This window comes from Epinephelus moara, chromosome 7, assembly GCF_006386435.1.
Source record: "Epinephelus moara isolate mb chromosome 7, YSFRI_EMoa_1.0, whole genome shotgun sequence".
Classification (NCBI taxonomy): Eukaryota; Metazoa; Chordata; class Actinopteri; order Perciformes; family Serranidae; genus Epinephelus; species Epinephelus moara.
Genome location: NC_065512.1, coordinates 2,773,232 through 2,791,418, shown reverse-complemented (window position 1 = coordinate 2,791,418; position 18,187 = coordinate 2,773,232). Strand labels below are relative to the sequence as shown.

Below are 18,187 nucleotides of genomic sequence, written 5' to 3'. Positions count from 1 at the left end.
GAATGATTAAGGTGAGAAGCCGCCCATGTTTCACTTCCTCACATCGCCCAGGCTGTGAGTTGCACATGTGCGTGTGTTTGCTGTGCTGATGTTACACAATGTCAATCACGCGGCGCGGCAAAAATCTGACCAGCGTTTTAAATTGGCATATTTTAGACTGACTGTGATGGCTGATCACGTGAAAACCGACCCAATTCCGAGCACTGCTGATAAATCGGTGCAAGTCTAGTTTGTAGCATTCCGTGCTTGGTGAGTAAGCACGTCAATTCTCTGTTGACCAATCAACGGACTGTGGTGTGTGTAGCTCCACCTTTTAGTATCGGATCAGAGTGCTGGGTATCTCGGAGAAGGGGTAACAAAATAACTGTACAGGATGGAGGGAACTATTGGTACAGCTACAACTGTTGACAATGAAAGACGTAAAAATAATCGTTCTAATGTGCAACGAACTGAAATGGACTGACCTGCACTGCCTGGTGGAAATGGGTTTTTTACAAAGAGATATTCAGATAAATTTCACTGATACTTTCTGCTGTGATGTGGCTTTAACATGGCTGCTGGTTCACTAATAAACACCTGTAATCTGTGGGTGAAAGACACATACACAGGTACCACAGAAGAAGACCAGTGGGGGTGTGAGGAGTGGGTTTCAAACCAGCAATTTGTGATGTGAAAACGGCCTCTGTTACATCACCCAGGATCTGTGTGTGTGTGTGTGTGTGTTGCCCTCTAGGCTGAAGCCCAAAACAGCAAAACAACCCGACATGCAGTCTCTAGAGTTTTCCCCCGATCTATCCACCCTGAGGTTAACACCACGCACTGCTGAGCTGACACACACACACACACACACACACACACACTGCAAACTGCATCTGCCTGGATGACTCTCCTCGTTTCTCTTCCTTTTTCAGTATCTCCCGTCACGTCGAGCTCTCTGCGCTTCACTTTCCTACAACCTGTCGAACCACATTCGGCGTCTCTCTTCAGCTGTCTGCTCTGGAGATGCTCTCTCTCTGCTTCCAGAAATGAAATGTCATCCTCTTCTTTGTCTTCCAGCGCGTTCAGAGAGGAACCGACAGTGATAGAAAGGCAAGACAGCCTGTAGAGCAGTTGAAACAGGAAGTGATTTGTAGATATAACCGTCCTTGTCACAGTCACCCTGGCAGCCGCTCAGCTTTTAAACTAGTTTGTGTTTTCAGTTATTCAAAATCGAAAATCCTCTTTTATGTGCTGGTGTTTTAATTCCAGCACTGGAAACCTTGCCGCCCGCAGAGTGAAGGTCACTCTTTAAATCCCACATCATTCGTATTAACTCTAATGACGGACATCAACACTCTCCCACATGCACTGAGTCTCTCTCTCTGTTCTCCTGTCTCTCACACTCATTTCCTACACACACCCTCAAAGAAATACTTACAAGTCTTCATGTTTGTCATCTGGTAAAACTGTTAAAGTCCAATTAAGATTACAAGTATTTCTCTGCAGCAGCACACAGGACTGTTTTGTGAACCACGTCCTCTTTTGAAAAAAACATTGTGTGATATTTATGCAAATTGTTTGGTTTCCATGACACATTTAGCAGCTTCCCTGATAAAGGACCTCTCTGAATAAAGTCTGTCATATCATACAGCAGCAACATCACTGTTCTATCATCTGCTGAATGCAAGTTTTCACATTTACAACAATCACCAGAAAAAAATGTACGTTTCTGCGGATACGTTACATTTGCACGTTATCATGTAGCAAATATTTTGAAACTTTATGTTTCAGCAACACTGTGGTTAACGTGTGGTGAGGTTTAGGCACAAAAACGACATTGCATAGTTCGAAAAAGATCATGTTTTGGCTTAAAATACGTTTTGGGGGCACAATCCTAGCAGGAAACGCAGTGATGTCTCTGTAAAAAAAACATCCGCCTTTTGTGGCACTACCCCTGCAAGAAACGCAGTAATCTCTTGGTAAAAAGCAACTGTTTTTGACGGCACAATCCTTGTAGGAAGGCAGTGATGTCTCTGTACGAAACAACCACTTTTCATGGCACTACCCCTGCAGGAAACACAGCAATCTCTTGGTAAAAAGCAACCGCTTCATGGCACAATCCTGATAGGAGAGCAGCAATGTCTGTACAAAACAACATTTTTAATGTCACTACTCTGGCAGGAAAAACAATCACTTTTCGTGGCACTATCGCGGCAGGAAAAGCAATGACGTCTCGGTAACAAGCAACCACTTTTCATGGCACAAAAACAGTGACAGGATTAAAAACAAACTGTTTGGTGGCTAAAAAGCCACTGAAAGTGCAGCAATGACTCCAGTTTTGTTGTTTGTTGGTCTCGAACAGTGATCTGCAGCTTGGCAAGCATCACGCCTACGTGTCACGCCATCCACCATCCCCCCTACCTGCCAATGACAAAGTCAGCTCTTATACTACGTCACCTTAGAAACTCTTGAACATATGAAACATACAAATGTAACATATTCATGGTTTGCAGAAATATACAGCACCAACATTACATCTGGAGACTGGGCTGGAAATGTGTCTCTGTATTTTGGTGCAAAACGAAACACAAGTCAAAAGTCAAGAATTATATGTCATAGATATTTACCATTAAAAATATGAAAATATATCTAAAAAACATGTGAAATGTTCATTAAATATAAAGTCGTGCAGTCACACCAGCAGCCAGACAGGATCCCACCACACAGATTTAAACAACAATCCAAATCAGCTTCATCACCGACGTCCTCTTATCTCCAGGCATGGACACACATCTTATGTTGCATCTGAGCTCGCTGAATAAACTTCCGAACAAACATCCACCAGTGAAAATCTCTGCTAAATAATGCGGTTCCTATTCTTCCACACTGCTGATAATAAAATGTCCTCTGCCCGCAGCTTGTACGCCACCACAGTTTCTTCTTTCTGCCCCTCCAGGAGCTGTCAATCAAACACACACAAAAGCCAACTCAGAGGCTCTGAGGCCAAAGGAACATTTCTGATCTATCTCTGAGACCATTTACCTTCCTTTCAACGACAAAAGAAACTGTGGCAACACATGAGAAAATCGCTCTGACATCACTGGTGACTGAACAAAAGAGACATCCTAGGGTTTTAGCTGAACTTAGAGAAAAGCAAGACTTATTTAGCATTATTAGCTCAGAAGCTAAAAACAAAATCCAATTTGCTGTTAAAGTCTTATATTAACAAAGTTTGCATGAAATGAAATGTATCACAAATTCCTTGTGCAGGTCAGAGAAATCTGCCCCACAGTTCTTCCTCCACTCTCATGTGAGGTCCTGCAGACAGAATCACAAAATAAAATAATGAGATGCTGATAAGATTTCTTGCAGAGCTCCGATTGGTTCTTCACATAAAAGCCAGGTGATACGTGTAATCACTTAATCACTCTGTGCAAACGTGTCACACACGAGGCTCAGCTGAGGCACGTATGATTACGTAATGTCACTTTCCATCAACCAGAAAACACTTGTTTTGCACTCGTGGCTGTTTGGAAATGTCTCGTGTTTAAGCTGAACTCTGAGGCATCAAGTTTTCTGCAGGAGAAAGTCCTCTCACGTTACAAACATCACATCACTGGTTTAAGTTACAAGGAACTACCTTTTATTACTTTAAAGCCACTAGTTTTCAAATCTAGCATGTTGTTGGATGGTAAAATATTGTGTGTCTGCGGGTCAACATGGACCTAATGCAATATATACAGAATGGGGTGCACAAGAACTGTTCATTCATTTTCATTCATTTTCCGTAACCGCTCATCCTGTTGGGGTCACAGGGGGTGGAGCCTATCCCAGCTGACACTGGGTGAGAGGCAGGGTTCACCCTGGACAGGTCACCAGACTATCACAGGGCTGACACATAGAGACAGACAACCATTCACACTCACATTCACACCTACGGACAATTTAGAGTCACCAATTAACCTGCATGTCTTTGGACTGTGGGAGGAAGCTGGAGCACCTGGAGGAAACCCACGCTGACACAGGGAGAACATGCAGACTCGAACCAGGAACCCTCTTGCTGTGAGGCGACAATGCTAACCACTGCACCACCGTGTCGCTGATAAATTGTCCGATAAATTGGCTAAATTGGACAGGATGATATAGATATAGGATATTAGCTTCTTCAGATATCGTTAGGGGTGAGTCATATCATCTCATTTACAGTTATACCAGCATAATTCTTAATATGAATATAAAAAATTAATATCATAATACTTGCGGTATTTCGGCTTGTTGACATATTGACTTCACACTGTTACCCACGGCAACAACAAGCATGGCTGAAAGTGAAATAATCACCGACTCCTTGGTGGTTCCAGAAAGAGGAGCAGCTTCAGTAGTGTGGAATAAACTGTGGCGTCCTGAATGTTTTACTTCTCTTAGCGCTCAGAGGGAACTCAGTCAGCGGCTCCTCTGGCAGCAGCACAGCGTCTCTCCCTCTCCTCTCTCACCGTGTCATCAAGTGATTTTGTCTTAAATAGGGATGGGTACCAAGTTCGGTACTTTTATTGGTACCGACCGAATTCGGCCAGTAATCCCAAGTATCGATTCACGTAAAATCAAATGGTACCGCATTTCGGTACCTGAATGCATCCTAGGGACTTCGAGACCTCGTATTCTCTAACTTTAACGTTACATTCCCCCACACACATTTTTCCCAGAGGGGAAAGAGGAGTACATTCCCCCACACACATTTTTCCCAGAGGGGAAAGAGGAGGAACAGGAGGTAGTAGGAGTGGGTTTATTTTGTGCAATAAAAGGAACTGCTGCATAGTCAATTATATAGGCTACCTTTTGATATTATGTTACAAACAGTGTTAGATGTTTGTTACAAACAGTGTTAGATGTTGTTTTATCCTGTTTGATATTGAGAAATAAATGTTAGTTTTGACCAAAAAAAGTTCTAAATGAAATATCCTTTATTACCACACATACATGCAAAAAAAAGTACAGAAAACATGTACCGTTGCGTACCGGTACCGATTCCCAGGTACCGTATCGGTTCAAATGTGAAAGGTATCCATCCCTAGTCTTAAACCTTTGGTGATGTAAACCTATGTGACGCTCACGGCTCGATGAAAAACTACATATATCAGCTTCAAAAATCCACATCTGCTGTCTGGATCTGTGTCTATTTTAGTGTGTGTATGAAGTCCAAAACACACCGGCGGCGTCACATGACGGCGCACTCCACTCCGCCAGGTGGCGGCAATGTGACTAGCTGGTTGCCAACCGCGAATTAGAACAAAAGACGAGGAAGAAGACGCAGGAAGAGAAAAAAAACACACAACGCAGGATGACCACGACAACCAGACAACAACGGTACCGTTGTGATTTGCTTATCAGGTTGCTCACGCTGGAAAATAGGACAATAGCGAGAAGTGCCGCGGCGTCACGTTGACGCGTCACCAGTGTGGGTTTGTAAATACAGAATAATGGGGGCGTCTGTTTTGACGCGCGTCATACGACGCCGCTGTGTTTTGGCCTTAACAGTGTCTAACAAAGAGTGTGCAGAGAGCAACACACACACACACGCACACACTTTGCAGGTTTCATTCAGTGAATTCTTTTCAGCCCTTTAATGAAACATGATAAGCAGCTTAAAACACCAACAAAGGCACAGAAAGGTTGGTTTTCCTACTTGGCAGCAAACTCCTTATTACCGTAGCTACACTTTAAATGATCTGACGAGGACAGCTGGATGTTTGTCTGTGGCTTTATGATTTGAAGATGAAGCCCGTAACCTTCAGCATCCTCAAAACTAGGTGCTCTAATCATGCATGATGAAGTTGTTTCACCTTCTTGTTCTGCAATGAAAATGTCATATGTGTCTCATCCTGTTATTAAATATTTTTTATGTGTAATATCATTTTGTTTGTAATAATTTATCTTTTATAGACATTTACTCAGACTGATTACAGTTTCATTTGGTGCCATTTAAGACCAACTAAACTTCACTAACCAGCACTTTAAGTTGGTTTATTTGACTTGTTGAATCAGATGAAAGTTTTTTTTCTATTGGAACATTTTTTGTTTTGATTGTTTGAGGGACAGTGGAATAATAATTCACTGCTTTTAAGTCCTGTGGGATGTGTGTGTGCATACAGTAAGATAAGAAATACAGGTCTCATTCTTAAAGGGACAGTTCACTCTAAAACCAAAGGTACATAGTTTCCCTCTCACCTGTAGAGTTATTTATCAGTCTAGAGAGTTTTGGTGTGAGTTGCAGAGTGTTGGAGATGTCTGACTTCTCTCCAATATAATATGTAGTTTTGATTTGACATGTAAAGTTTCCAACAAATTTACTTTTTTAGATGCACGTCTGACGTGCTGAAGAGGAGGGAGCAGGAAACCTTACAGCTGATGCACAGTAAAGACATAACCTCCAAAGGAATGTTGTCGATTTGCTTTGAGGCTCCACTTTGTGCTGTTTTTGTAACGACTTGTGTAACATTGTGAGGTGTTTCAGAGCCACATGTGCTCTGTCTCTGTTGCAGTCACACACATTAAACTCCTGACCAGCAGCTGTGATGAGGTGGTGTGTGTTCCCGGAGAGATGTGGCACCAGTTGCAGAATGATACTGGAAGACAGAGGGCCCTCAGTGGCCCTAATTGCTTTGCATGCACACACACGATACATTGTCATTTCTCTTGACCGGTTTCCAGGAGCACGTTGTAAACAAATCATTGTTCGCTTCTCGGCACAGCAGGAGGAGCGGCACGGAGAATTAGAGCGAATGCAACAAAGTGAGAACAATAACGCAGAGAAGAACAACGGGAAACATCAAAGAGGTACCGAGTGAAAGACTGGAGGAAAAACAGGGATTGGAAAAGACAAAAGAAAAGACAATGCAGAGTTGGAGACACAGAGCGAGGAGTGCAGATGGGAGAGGAGACGGAGGCAGAGCAGGATAAGAGAGCCACATGGCACCCTGACTGAGAGGGGACAGAAATAAACTCCTATCGAACATAAGCAGGGCTCCCACTGTGGCCCTCATATCAAATTCCATGACTTTTCCATGACTTTCCATCATGGAGCGCAGGCACGTCTGTGCACTTTCATTTTTTAAACTTTTATGGTCTGCTAGGCTGTTCCTCAGCTCATGATGAGTTATAAGGAGATCACCAGCCTGTTTTATAATACGGCTGAAATCAGTTGGCCGTCTTCTAACTGACATGTCTCAACAAAAATATAAACATATATTATAGAAAATCATGCAACTTTCTCCCGCAAATCCTCGGACTGACTTCACCTTTTTGTTCTTTATTTTTATATGTGTCCTCCTTTCGCTAAGATAAGTCCTTCTGCATCATAAAGTTAGTAACTGTATCATAAGCATTTCTCATGTTATCTTTGGCTAATGGACGTTTCATCGTCATTTACAGAGTTATCTCTTCTTCTTTGTTGCTCTGGTGGTAGTTAACACAGTACAAAATGAAAAGGGCGGGTGAAAGGGTTACATGTATTTATTTTATCGTCTGTTTATCTGTTTTAATTTTTTCATTTATTTTCTTCATACTTTTATTTATTTCAGATATGTTATGTTGGTACCTGTGCTGTATCACTTACCTGATGTCTTCTACATGTTTACTTTGTCAATAAAAAAAATGAAAGCAATTGGTTTGTCATATCGACCAATACCGATGACGCGCCAATATTATCGTGCATCCCCACGATAAATCCTGGAGGTTTTAGTAATCCTCTGATTTTTCATTTTGCACCACCAACACGTTAAAGTTTTTTCGCTCACATATCACATATCTCAGGTGTAGCTACATGAATTGGCGACAAAATTCTGAACTGAATTAAGGGATTAATTGTACGATTTGAACATAATGTGATGCACTTAATATGAATTCAGGGTTTCCCACACATTCATTCATTTGTCCTTCAACCACAAAATTCAAATCAGTTCATCCTCGGACGTTTGTGCCAAATTTGAAGAAATTCCCTCAAGGTGCTCTTGAAATATCGCATTCAAAATAATCGGACAGACGGACAACCCAAAACATTATGTCTCCAGCCACAGCAGTCACCGACACTGAGGCATTAAAATGTTGTGAACATGCTGTGGACTTTTCTTTGTTCAATTCTGCTTTCAAACCCATGATTCAAACATATCGTATGACACTACACCTTTCAGGGATGACATATAAATGATAATTAATAAGTGTCTGAAATTTCACTGCTGAGTAAACTCCAGTGTCTGTTATGGAAGAAGTGAATGAATGAATGAGAGGGCGATTTTGGACACAACTTTGGATGCTCTTTTAAGCACATGCATGGATGCATACAGGTGTGCAAAATGAATGTAATCATAAAAGTTAAAATGTGAGTAAGACCTCTGCGTCCTCCTCGTCCACTGATGTCCACACTGCAACAAAGAGTCCTGTGAAGTGACTGATGAGACGGATTTCAATGATCCAACATAATGCATCTATTCCCACTTCAATTCTCAGAAATCTTTAACAGTCAGGAAATCCAGTGACCACCTGAAACCCTGCAGAAATACTAAACACAGTCTGGCAGTCAAACTGCGAGACATCAAGGCCTCTGCTCTCCAAACGCAGCAGCACAGGAGAGACAGTGTCCTTCAGCGCTCCAACAGCGAGCAGTCAGGCTGCACACCGGCCTGTCAGAGAGACGCCCAACCATGCCTCCCCCTGAGCCTCATCCTGGAAAACCTGTGTCTGTCCATGTGTGTGTTTGTGTGTGTGTGTGTGTGTGTTGTCATTCGACTGTTAATCCCGCGCCGCTCTCCCCTCCCAGGCCTGACTGACTGGCGTGTCTGCCGCCGAGCTTCGTGTTTGCCTTCTGGCCCGTTACACAGTAATGCTGTAAGCTAATCGTTTGTGGTTTACTGGGGGAAAATTAATAAACCAGCCTGAGCACTAATGTGTTTAACTTGATTGAGATTAACGTCCCTTTAACTCACTCTTTAAACGTGATGGAGCGGCGCTCTGACAGCAGCTCCGGGTGACTGGAATAACAATGCATGAATGAGTGAAAACGAGCCTGGACGGTGGGGGAGGGATCCTCAAACAGCGACAGATTTTTAATTTAGTTTTGCGTGAAATGCTATTACATTCAAATGGAAGAAATGCCTTAGTCTCACTGCTGTACTCTATTAAAAGATACTCTAGGTTTCAACCAATTTCACAACTTAATTTGCATTAGCTGCAGAGAAAACGATAGTGTTGAAGTCATGATAATTCATCCCATTCTGTTTTGCTTTACCCGACTTAAGGAGTACCAGCAGGCTCTTCTCTAAAGCCAGCCAAGCACATAGAATTATTTTCTTATTAAACTGGAGACGAAGGAAGAGTTATTTCTGGCACCGAGGGTCAGGAGGTGACCGGCCGTTGGAGCTTTTTCAAGGGTTGGGTGGACGTGAGACTCTCCCAGATGAATCATCAGTACAAGAGATGAACAACGCTGAAAAAATCTGGTTCTTTGATTCAAAATGACACAAGATGTGTGATAATGTGGCAGCTCTTTTTATGACAAGAGCACTCTGAGGGCTGAATGGTCGGGGCCAGCACCAAATAACCAGTTAAATTCGACCTTTGTTGCATGTCATATCATCTTGCTCTCATTTCCTGTCTGTGTCGTTCTACACTGTCAGCTGTACAATACAGATGCCAAAAACTCCTTCAGCTCTGTAACAAAGTGTTTTTCAGACAGTCCAAAAAGTTTTAAAATGATTATTCAACTTTAAAAGCAGGAACATTTTCTCAGTCCATATTCAACAATCTGCAGATTCTTTTTCCCATTAATAGATTCGTCATTTAGTCCATTTAATGTTAAGAAAATACTGAAACTAAAAAAGTCACATGTCCACGTTTGGTCATGGACTTTCCACGTCCACATCTGACGTGCAAGTTACCCTGTGTGTGTTGGTTGTTGACGTTCTGGGACGCCGTGTCAACTTCCTGTTACATGCATTGTCTGTTTTCAAAATACACTTCTGTTTTCACAGGAAATGTACAGTTTGCATACAGTCTCTTTCAAAATAAAAGCACTATGTTGATACAACACCACGCCATGATTGTTTTTCCTTCAACAACAAACACATATTTGGTTTGTTTGGCTTTAGAATCTTACGGGATGCGAATACCACTAATCTTCGATCTAGAGATGCAAGATATTGGATTTTTTCCTGATTTGTAACAACATATTTGGCCAATAACCGATATCAGTATATCCACTTTTGTCCCCACCTAATGTTAGTGATCATCAAGTCTCTTCTGTAGTGGAATTAACATCACATTATACATACATACTCTTGGAAAAAAAAGATTTAACTGCCTGCTCACTTACTTACTTCAGGTAGAAGCACCAATGTCAAGGAAAAATGAGCAAATCAAAAATCCTCAGACAAAACGCTCCACTTATAAAACGCTCCTACAGTGTGGTAAGGTGCTGTCTGGGAACAAAACCAGGTCACAGGCAGACTGCTGAGAGCTGCGTCTGATAGGATTGTCCCAACCAGCCGCCTTGGCGAGGAGATGGCGAGAAACTAACAAAAACAGGGACTAATTCATCTCATCATGTGCCTAAATTTAGTGGAGCATAGCTAGGGTTGCAACAGTAGAAGATTTTCATGGTACGATAACTGTGTCAGCGTTTTGGTATTACAGAATTTATCATTATCAGTCAGAATGAGCCTTAAAGGGATAAAAACAGAAGGGTTCTTGTTGGTTGTGCAAATGTTTTATTACTATAATTGTAACCTGAAACCATTTTGTTAATGGAAGTTTGTGTAAAACCCCTTAGAAAATAACTTGAATAAAGGAAAGATTCTCTGTCCAGTTGCATTTTTATTCAGTATGTTAGATTAGCAAATGTACACGATATGATAACCATCAACTTCTATATCACAGTATATGGTGTATCACTGCAACCCTAATCATAACATATTAAGAATATGGAATAATTTGCAAACGCTTTGGTTCAAAATGAGCCCAAACTTTTCGATGGATGTCAGTTTCTGAGCCACAGTGAAGGCCAAAATGTGGCACTAAGGCTTGGTGTTTGTAGCAGAGACGATGTCCAGAAAACTCGCAGCCTTTGCCGGCCAGTTGAGAGGAGTCAGCTGTCAGTGACGTATAAAACATCAATAAAACAGGTTTTCCAATGATTGTGAATCACAACAGCCATGAGGTCATTGAGCATATGGTCATAAATGTGCACACACAATATGAGGCTGACTGGTCCAGTAGTTTGTGAGACAGAAACACATGCTCGAACACACATCACCAAATGCATAATCTCCTTCATGCTTACAGCTGGCGGAGATATAAATGACGTCCAAAGTTTCTCAGATGCCACAGTTACATCTTCAATTTGCTTGTTCTGTCTATTAAACTCTCTAAAAATGCAGCAAAGTATCACATTATAGAAGCTGGAAACAGAAAATGTTTGCTTGAAAAAATGACAATCAATTATGAAACTATTAATTGCAGGTACATTTTCTGCCAATGGACTGATCGATCGATCGTTGCAGCTCTGTCACCAACTTTAGAAACGCGAGGATTTCACATCTATGACCCATCAGATCTGAGCTAAACCAATCTTCTCTCTCTATTTTCGCAAACTTCTGCTTCAAATACGACAGGAATGTGTGTGTGCAGGTACAGAAACTATACGTTCATCAGTTAAACTATATGAAGATGTGAAGATCTCAAAGTTTCCAAAGATCAAATATGTCAGGAAATGATGCTCGAAACATCTGGAATAGTTAGTTAACATATTTCACTCCACGTAAACATCAATAACAAAGAATAAAAACAGGCCGAGAGTCTCACTGCTGCTACTGATGATGATGAGGATGATGATGATGATCATCATCATCATCATCATTACCTACACACAGGCTCTTGAGCTGAGGATGTAATTACTGCATCCATGCAACAGCTTCAGAGCTTGCAGACAGAACAAGGACTTAATTGCTTGCATGTGTGTGTGTGTGTTTTGATGGGGTGAGCTGAACAAACAGGGGTGTGTGTGTGCAGACGGTAACATGGTATGTGTGGGCGTCTTGGACACATGTGAGCGTGTGTTGTCGTAGTAACGTGAGTCGTGCGGGAGCTCACCTCGTCTTTTCCCTTTATTTAGACTGGTACCAGCAAAAAAATCCACTTAAATAAAGACATCTGCAGGTTTCAGCAACAGAGAGGCGTGCATCAGGCGTGTTCGATATATCCATATATCCAATTTTCTCCCACCTAATTTTCGTGATCATCACGTCTCTTCAGTAGTGAATTAACATCATATTATACATGTATACTCTTATGGTGAGTATAGAAAATTTCAGTTTGACTAGGGCTGCAGCGAACGGTTACTTTCTTTATCAATTAATCTGCCTTTTTTTCAATAAATCAATAATTGTTTTGTCTGCTTATGTACCTGCCCATTTGTGTGTCAAACCTTAGCACTGCTGAGTATTTTGTTGTTCTTTTTTTACATGTAGTAGCATTTTACATGGCTTTTCTTTCTCGTTTTCAATTTGAATTAATTCTGTATGTGAGTAAAAAATTAAATAAAATCATAGTTTTTAAAAATCAAACATTGTTTGTCTGCAAAATATTAAAAAAATGTCAAAATAATCTGTTTAAATTGCTTATTTTATCCGACCAGCAGCTCAAATCCCCCAAAATATTCAGTTTACAACCATCAACAGGCAGAATATCCTCACATATTCTGCTTTAAAATGACTGAAACAATTATTCTACTATCAACAGCTGCTGGTTTATTGACTAATCGTTGCATTTCACTGAGGACTGTCAATCTTAACCAGTTAATAATAATCTGACATATTTGGGAGGTCTCTGAGAGGTCTCTGAGAGGTATTGATACCCATCTCAGCTGTCTGTCACAGCTGATCGCGCCTGTCACTGACATCACTCCTCTCATCTGTCCATCCTTTCATCCACTTCCTCCCCAGCAGCAGTCAAAGGACTCTCTGTTCAGCTGGATCTTCCAGATGGGGCTCGCTGTTCTGTCTTACGGCGCTCCGATACAGTACGGACCAGAGGCTGGCAGAAATCGCCGCCTCCTCTGCGACTTTACCGCTGACATGACATACGGAGCGTGATGTCAGCATCACATGTGAGAAGGTCATAAAGAGTCCATCCTATAACGTCCTCCTCCGGCCTGATTTCTGACACAGGTGACACAGAACCTGAGGTGGAGCGGAGATGTAGGACAATTAAAAGATAATGATCCCCTAACATGATCCTCACTTCTACGCTTGGTGCCTTCAAGGGGCTCGCTGACCTGCAACCTGAGCACAGGTGAGGGTGGAAAAGCATGACATCACCATGACATCGGCCAGTAGGTCAGTAGGTGAGGGGTCTTTGCAGCAGTGGTGGAAAGTAATTAAGTACATTTACTCAAGTGCTACACTGTTCTCTGCTACTTCATATGTCCACGTTTGGAGGGAATTACTGTATTTCTTACTCCACTACATTTATTTGTCAGCAGCAGATATTTTATGACCTAAAAACAACATGTGATGAGCTCATAAACTTGTGGTTTCCTGCCCTTTTTGGCTCGTGCCCCCCTTATAAAGAAAGCTGCGTGTATTTGGGGACAACTTTATGATGACCATGAGAGATGTTTCGCCTCTGAATTCCTCGGATGGCGTCATTTAAACAACCAAACAACAAAACAACGGCACTCACTGAATGAACGCTGATGATGGCTTCACGCTGAAACACGTTTTTTTTCTGTCCACAATTAAAATACAAAAGAAGATGGATCAGTGAGTGCCGTTGTTTTGTTTGTTTAGTCTTTATCACAACTGTGCACCCGACATTATCTTGAGATTTTGAGTTGTGCGCACTGTTACCAAGTGTTACAAGTACCAGTTTGTCATTAAAACAACCGTCTGAGGCTCGTAGAGGTAAAATGCTCCATTATTTCACAAAGAACAGCAAAATCTGAATATAAATATTTGCTGTTCTTCTTCTTTTCTGCTCCATAAATTAATCAATCATCTCATGACTCCTCAGATTGATCTGGTGACCCTCTGAAGGGGCCCAACTTTTAAACTGGGAATTTAAATATCTAACAGTATATTAAGTAATTAAATCTAGCTCCACCTTGTCCAGCTACAAATGCTGCTAACACACTGATGCATCAGTAGTAAATATACAATATGTAATGTTCTGCTGCTCCCTAAAGACGGAGCATCTCTGCGGTCAGTTAGGGTTCTTTTAGTTTTACTGCTTTTAATCACCTGATCTGTTTGTTTTAGAGAGGAAGAGACGTCTGTGGATAATTCAGCTCCAGGTAAAAACCTCCTGAACATGTGGATCAGAAACAAGGTGAGCACACATCAAGTTATCAGAGAAAAAGGGTGAACACACAATAGCATGTTGTGGTCGAACAGCCCGCCTCAGACACGTCAAACAGTGGAGAAACACTGATTTGTAACATGAAACTGCTTTACTGTATTTTACTGGTTTAAAACACCAGGTCAGGTTGTTTTGGAGAGGAGGAGACCTCTGTGGATAATTCAGCTCCTGGTAAAAACCTCCTGAACGCTGAAGGAATTCTTACCGGGAGAAGTTTTAGCTGGTTGCAACCTGCACTCCTCACCACTAGACGCCACTAAATCCTCTGAAATCTTGAATCCAAATGTCCAGACCTCACCACACTTGCAAACTCACAGACTTTGCAGGCGTGTTCCCGGGAAGTCTTGGGCTTAGGGCTCCAAATCCATAATTCATCCGGTCACAAGGGGCCTAAAGTGGACTTTCTGCAGACTTCCACAGAGTCTGCTTAGGGTGCAGACTTCACTGATTTACCTGCCGACAATTCACTGCAACACTTTTTCCCAACAGCCAACTAAAAAACAAAACGTGTGTTTGTGTACAACAGTAACTGTAGCCTGTTACAACTCTAAAGAATTTAAAACATGTAGGCCAGAAATAATCTGAATAGTCTGAGCGCCTGCCGCGTCTACGTGGAAAACAATGAATTTGGGGGGCGCAGGTGTATGGCCCCCTGTCAGCAGCTTGTGGTCTCTAACCTCACAGACTTTACGTGATGACAGTGAACTCATCACAGTATGTACAACAGAAGTCAGAGGACTCAGTCCACAAGTCCACAGGGTGGACATTTGGACGCAGCAACACGCTGGACCTTTAAGTAAAGGATCTGAGCCCTTCCTCCAGCCCAGAGCATGGGTACTTATATTGTTAAGACAAATGAACACCCTGATGAAGTTCACCCACAGTGTGAGGCGTCTCTAATAATCCCACACAACTAATGTTCATATACAGACTTTCTTACATCATATTTAATCCTTATAAATATGTTAAAGGCTCATTCTTAGAGGGGAAACTAAACCTCAGGGAGCTTCCGGCTGCATGCTACAGTGAGTGTATACAGCAGCAGTTTAGTGTGACACAGAAGTCAGAAGTTGTGTGTCACCTCGCTCAGCTATCCTATCATCTGAGAATGTGGTATGGCTACTTTGAAACGCAGTCAGAGGACGAAGACGGAGATTGAGGAATTTGAAATTACGCACATGTGACGCGCGTAAAAGGACGCGAAATGAGGGATTACTGACGGACGGGTGGCTGCTGTCAGACGCGCGTCAAACCTCAGTGTGGCCTCGCAGCTGAGGAGTGGACTGTGGCCGTGCAGGAAGATTAAAGACCAAAGCAAAGCAAAACTACTACTGATCATTTCACCCACTGACAGAGATCATTCACTTGTTGACACATTTCACAGCATCACAATAAACGCGTTGTCTCCTGAGGAGCTGTGTTACACCAGTATCTGGCCATCTTGGACCCAACGGACACAAACAGCTCTTGATGTTTCCATCATATTCTCCTGGTTTATAAGTAAATGGAGCAAACACAGCTGCAGGAAAGAGCATGAGAGGTTTCTTTACCTTGATGATGCTGCTCCGGCGCGGTGCCGCCTTCACCGAATCCAGGAGGATGGTGTCGGTGTCCTGGCCGCCACCTCCACCGGGGAGGATGACACCGCTCCGCCGGCCGCGGGACGCTCTCGGCGGGATGCAGTCCTGCGCTCCGTCGCTGCACAGCCCGTCTCCATATCCATCACGCTCAGACATGTCGATGAGAAGAGAGAGGCAGGGCTCGATTTGAAACACCGGGGGAGGAAAATTAATCAAGTCGTCGGATCTGACCCGAATAAAGTTTGACTCTGCTGCGCGTGGATGCCATTTAAAGGAGAAATGTTTTTTCCTGAAGCATCAGCCGCTCGGTAGCAGCTCTCTCTCTCACACACACACACACACACACGCACACACACACACACACCGGAGCAAACTAATCAGTCCAGTTTGGTTAATTATGGGCAGATTGTCATAGTCACAGAGCAGCGAGCCGTGCTGACTTCAGGCTGAGCTCATCTCCACAGTCCATGCTCCACTCACAGACCCGCAGCTCAAATCAAAGCATCACACGCAGGTACTGTACATGGACTTGGATGAAAACTGGACTGGTGCGCTCCCCGGATGCGCGCAACAAGTCTTCACCGTGCCCAGTCTTGCCGCTTTGCCTCGAGGCGGTGAAGACACCCCCTTTCTGTGCACCAGAAAAACGCACAAAGCCTCAGTGCGTGACGAGAAACGGTGAAAGCGAGACGAGGTGTTGGTGAGAAGAAATGTTTGACAACAATCCAGCGTTTGGCTCCGAGGCGACACGAAACCCTACTCCTCCTCCTCCTCTCCCCCAAAACACTGCGATGTCAAAGTGCAAAAAAGGAGCGAAGTTGCGCTTCCGTTTGCGGCGAGAAAAGAGAAGACGCGTTCACGTGTCAGCGTGGAGCGCACTGCTCTGACTAAACACAGCGTCCAGGACCGTCTTGGTTTGACTCAACGGCAACAACAGCCGACTTTTGACGAGAATAGGGAACACAATTGACAGTCGCACCGCCTCTAACCCGCCACCCCTCCCGTCATGTTTCCACCGGGCTCCTCCCACATGCCGCCCGAGATCAGGAGTGACGCGCGGGGCAGCCAATGCGCCGCGCCGCTGGGAGATTTGGAGGCGCTGATTGGTGCAGGGTCGAGTCCAGAGCCTCCTTATCGCTTTTACAGACAATGTACCAGGCTCTGGGAGCACTGGGAGAACTGGAGGAGAGCCCAGGTACAATAAAAACCTCAGGGAACAGGAGCAGCTAATGGATACTGCTTGATTTTAATTTTACCAGAGTTTCTGTTTTTAATACTATGTCTTAAAAATGATGAGAAACAAATTCAGATTCACGTTGGAAATCTGTGTTTGGCTTCTCCCCGACTAACTTTTGTATGTGGGGCCCATGTGGGTTGTAAATGGGCTGAAAAATGCGCCCTATATGGGACTGTCCACAGGCTCCCTTCTGGCCCCATGGCATTTGCCCACATGGATAGGTTTACCCAAGTTGGCTTCAGATAAGATGCCCATTTCAAACCCATACCCACTCAGTACTCAGGAGGCCCCAGAGTGACCCATGTGGAGCCTGTTTGGGCAAACCCACCCGTATGGGCAATGGGCATGGGGCCAAAATAGAACCTGTGAAAAGTCCCATATAGGGTCCATTTTTCAGCCCATTTACTATCCACATGGGCCCCACATACCAACGTCGGCTGGGTCTTAAGCTACAGCAAATCTGTACACAATTAAAATAACACACACCATTAAAAACATAGAGAATATACAGTATGGTACTCAACTTACATCCAGGGGCCAAATCTGGCCTGCGTTAGGGTGCCCGGTGGCCCCCAATCATTTTCTAATTCACAACAAAAGTAAATTGATTTACACTGCGATTTTTTTGTACTTTTTTTGTCCACAATATTTTTATTTAAATTTCCTACCGTAATATACAGCGTTTTAGATTCATATGATACATAACGTGACATAAAACTGCTGCCTTAATACAGAACCAAGAAAGAGAGCAAAAAGGGGTCCAAAAAACAAAACCACAAACTAACAAAAAAGCTTCTTCTATGTTAATAAATGGTAACTGATAAAAAAAAATGAAGTATATTAAATATATTAAATACAAAATGTAACCAGTATTTGTAAGACAAGAAAAAATAAACAAGCTCAGAAACTGTCCACAGGAAAAAAGAGACTCATATATTCTCAAATGTATGTTGACGACACTGTAATATGTAAATTATCCATTCTAACA

At 42.8% G+C, this 18,187-nt stretch overlaps 1 protein-coding gene across 1 annotated transcript in view; it reads right to left on the bottom strand.

The window, feature by feature from the left end:
• The window catches only part of plcl1 (phospholipase C like 1), a 133,267-nt gene extending 116,234 nt beyond the window's left edge, over nt 1-17,033 (bottom strand). Inside the window, exon 1 of the mRNA XM_050048752.1 lies at nt 15,933-17,033. Within this exon, the coding sequence (XP_049904709.1) occupies nt 15,933-16,118 (186 nt within the window). The 5' untranslated portion in view covers nt 16,119-17,033. The remainder of the gene's footprint in view (nt 1-15,932) is intronic.
• Between the last annotated feature and the right edge of the window lie 1,154 nt (nt 17,034-18,187).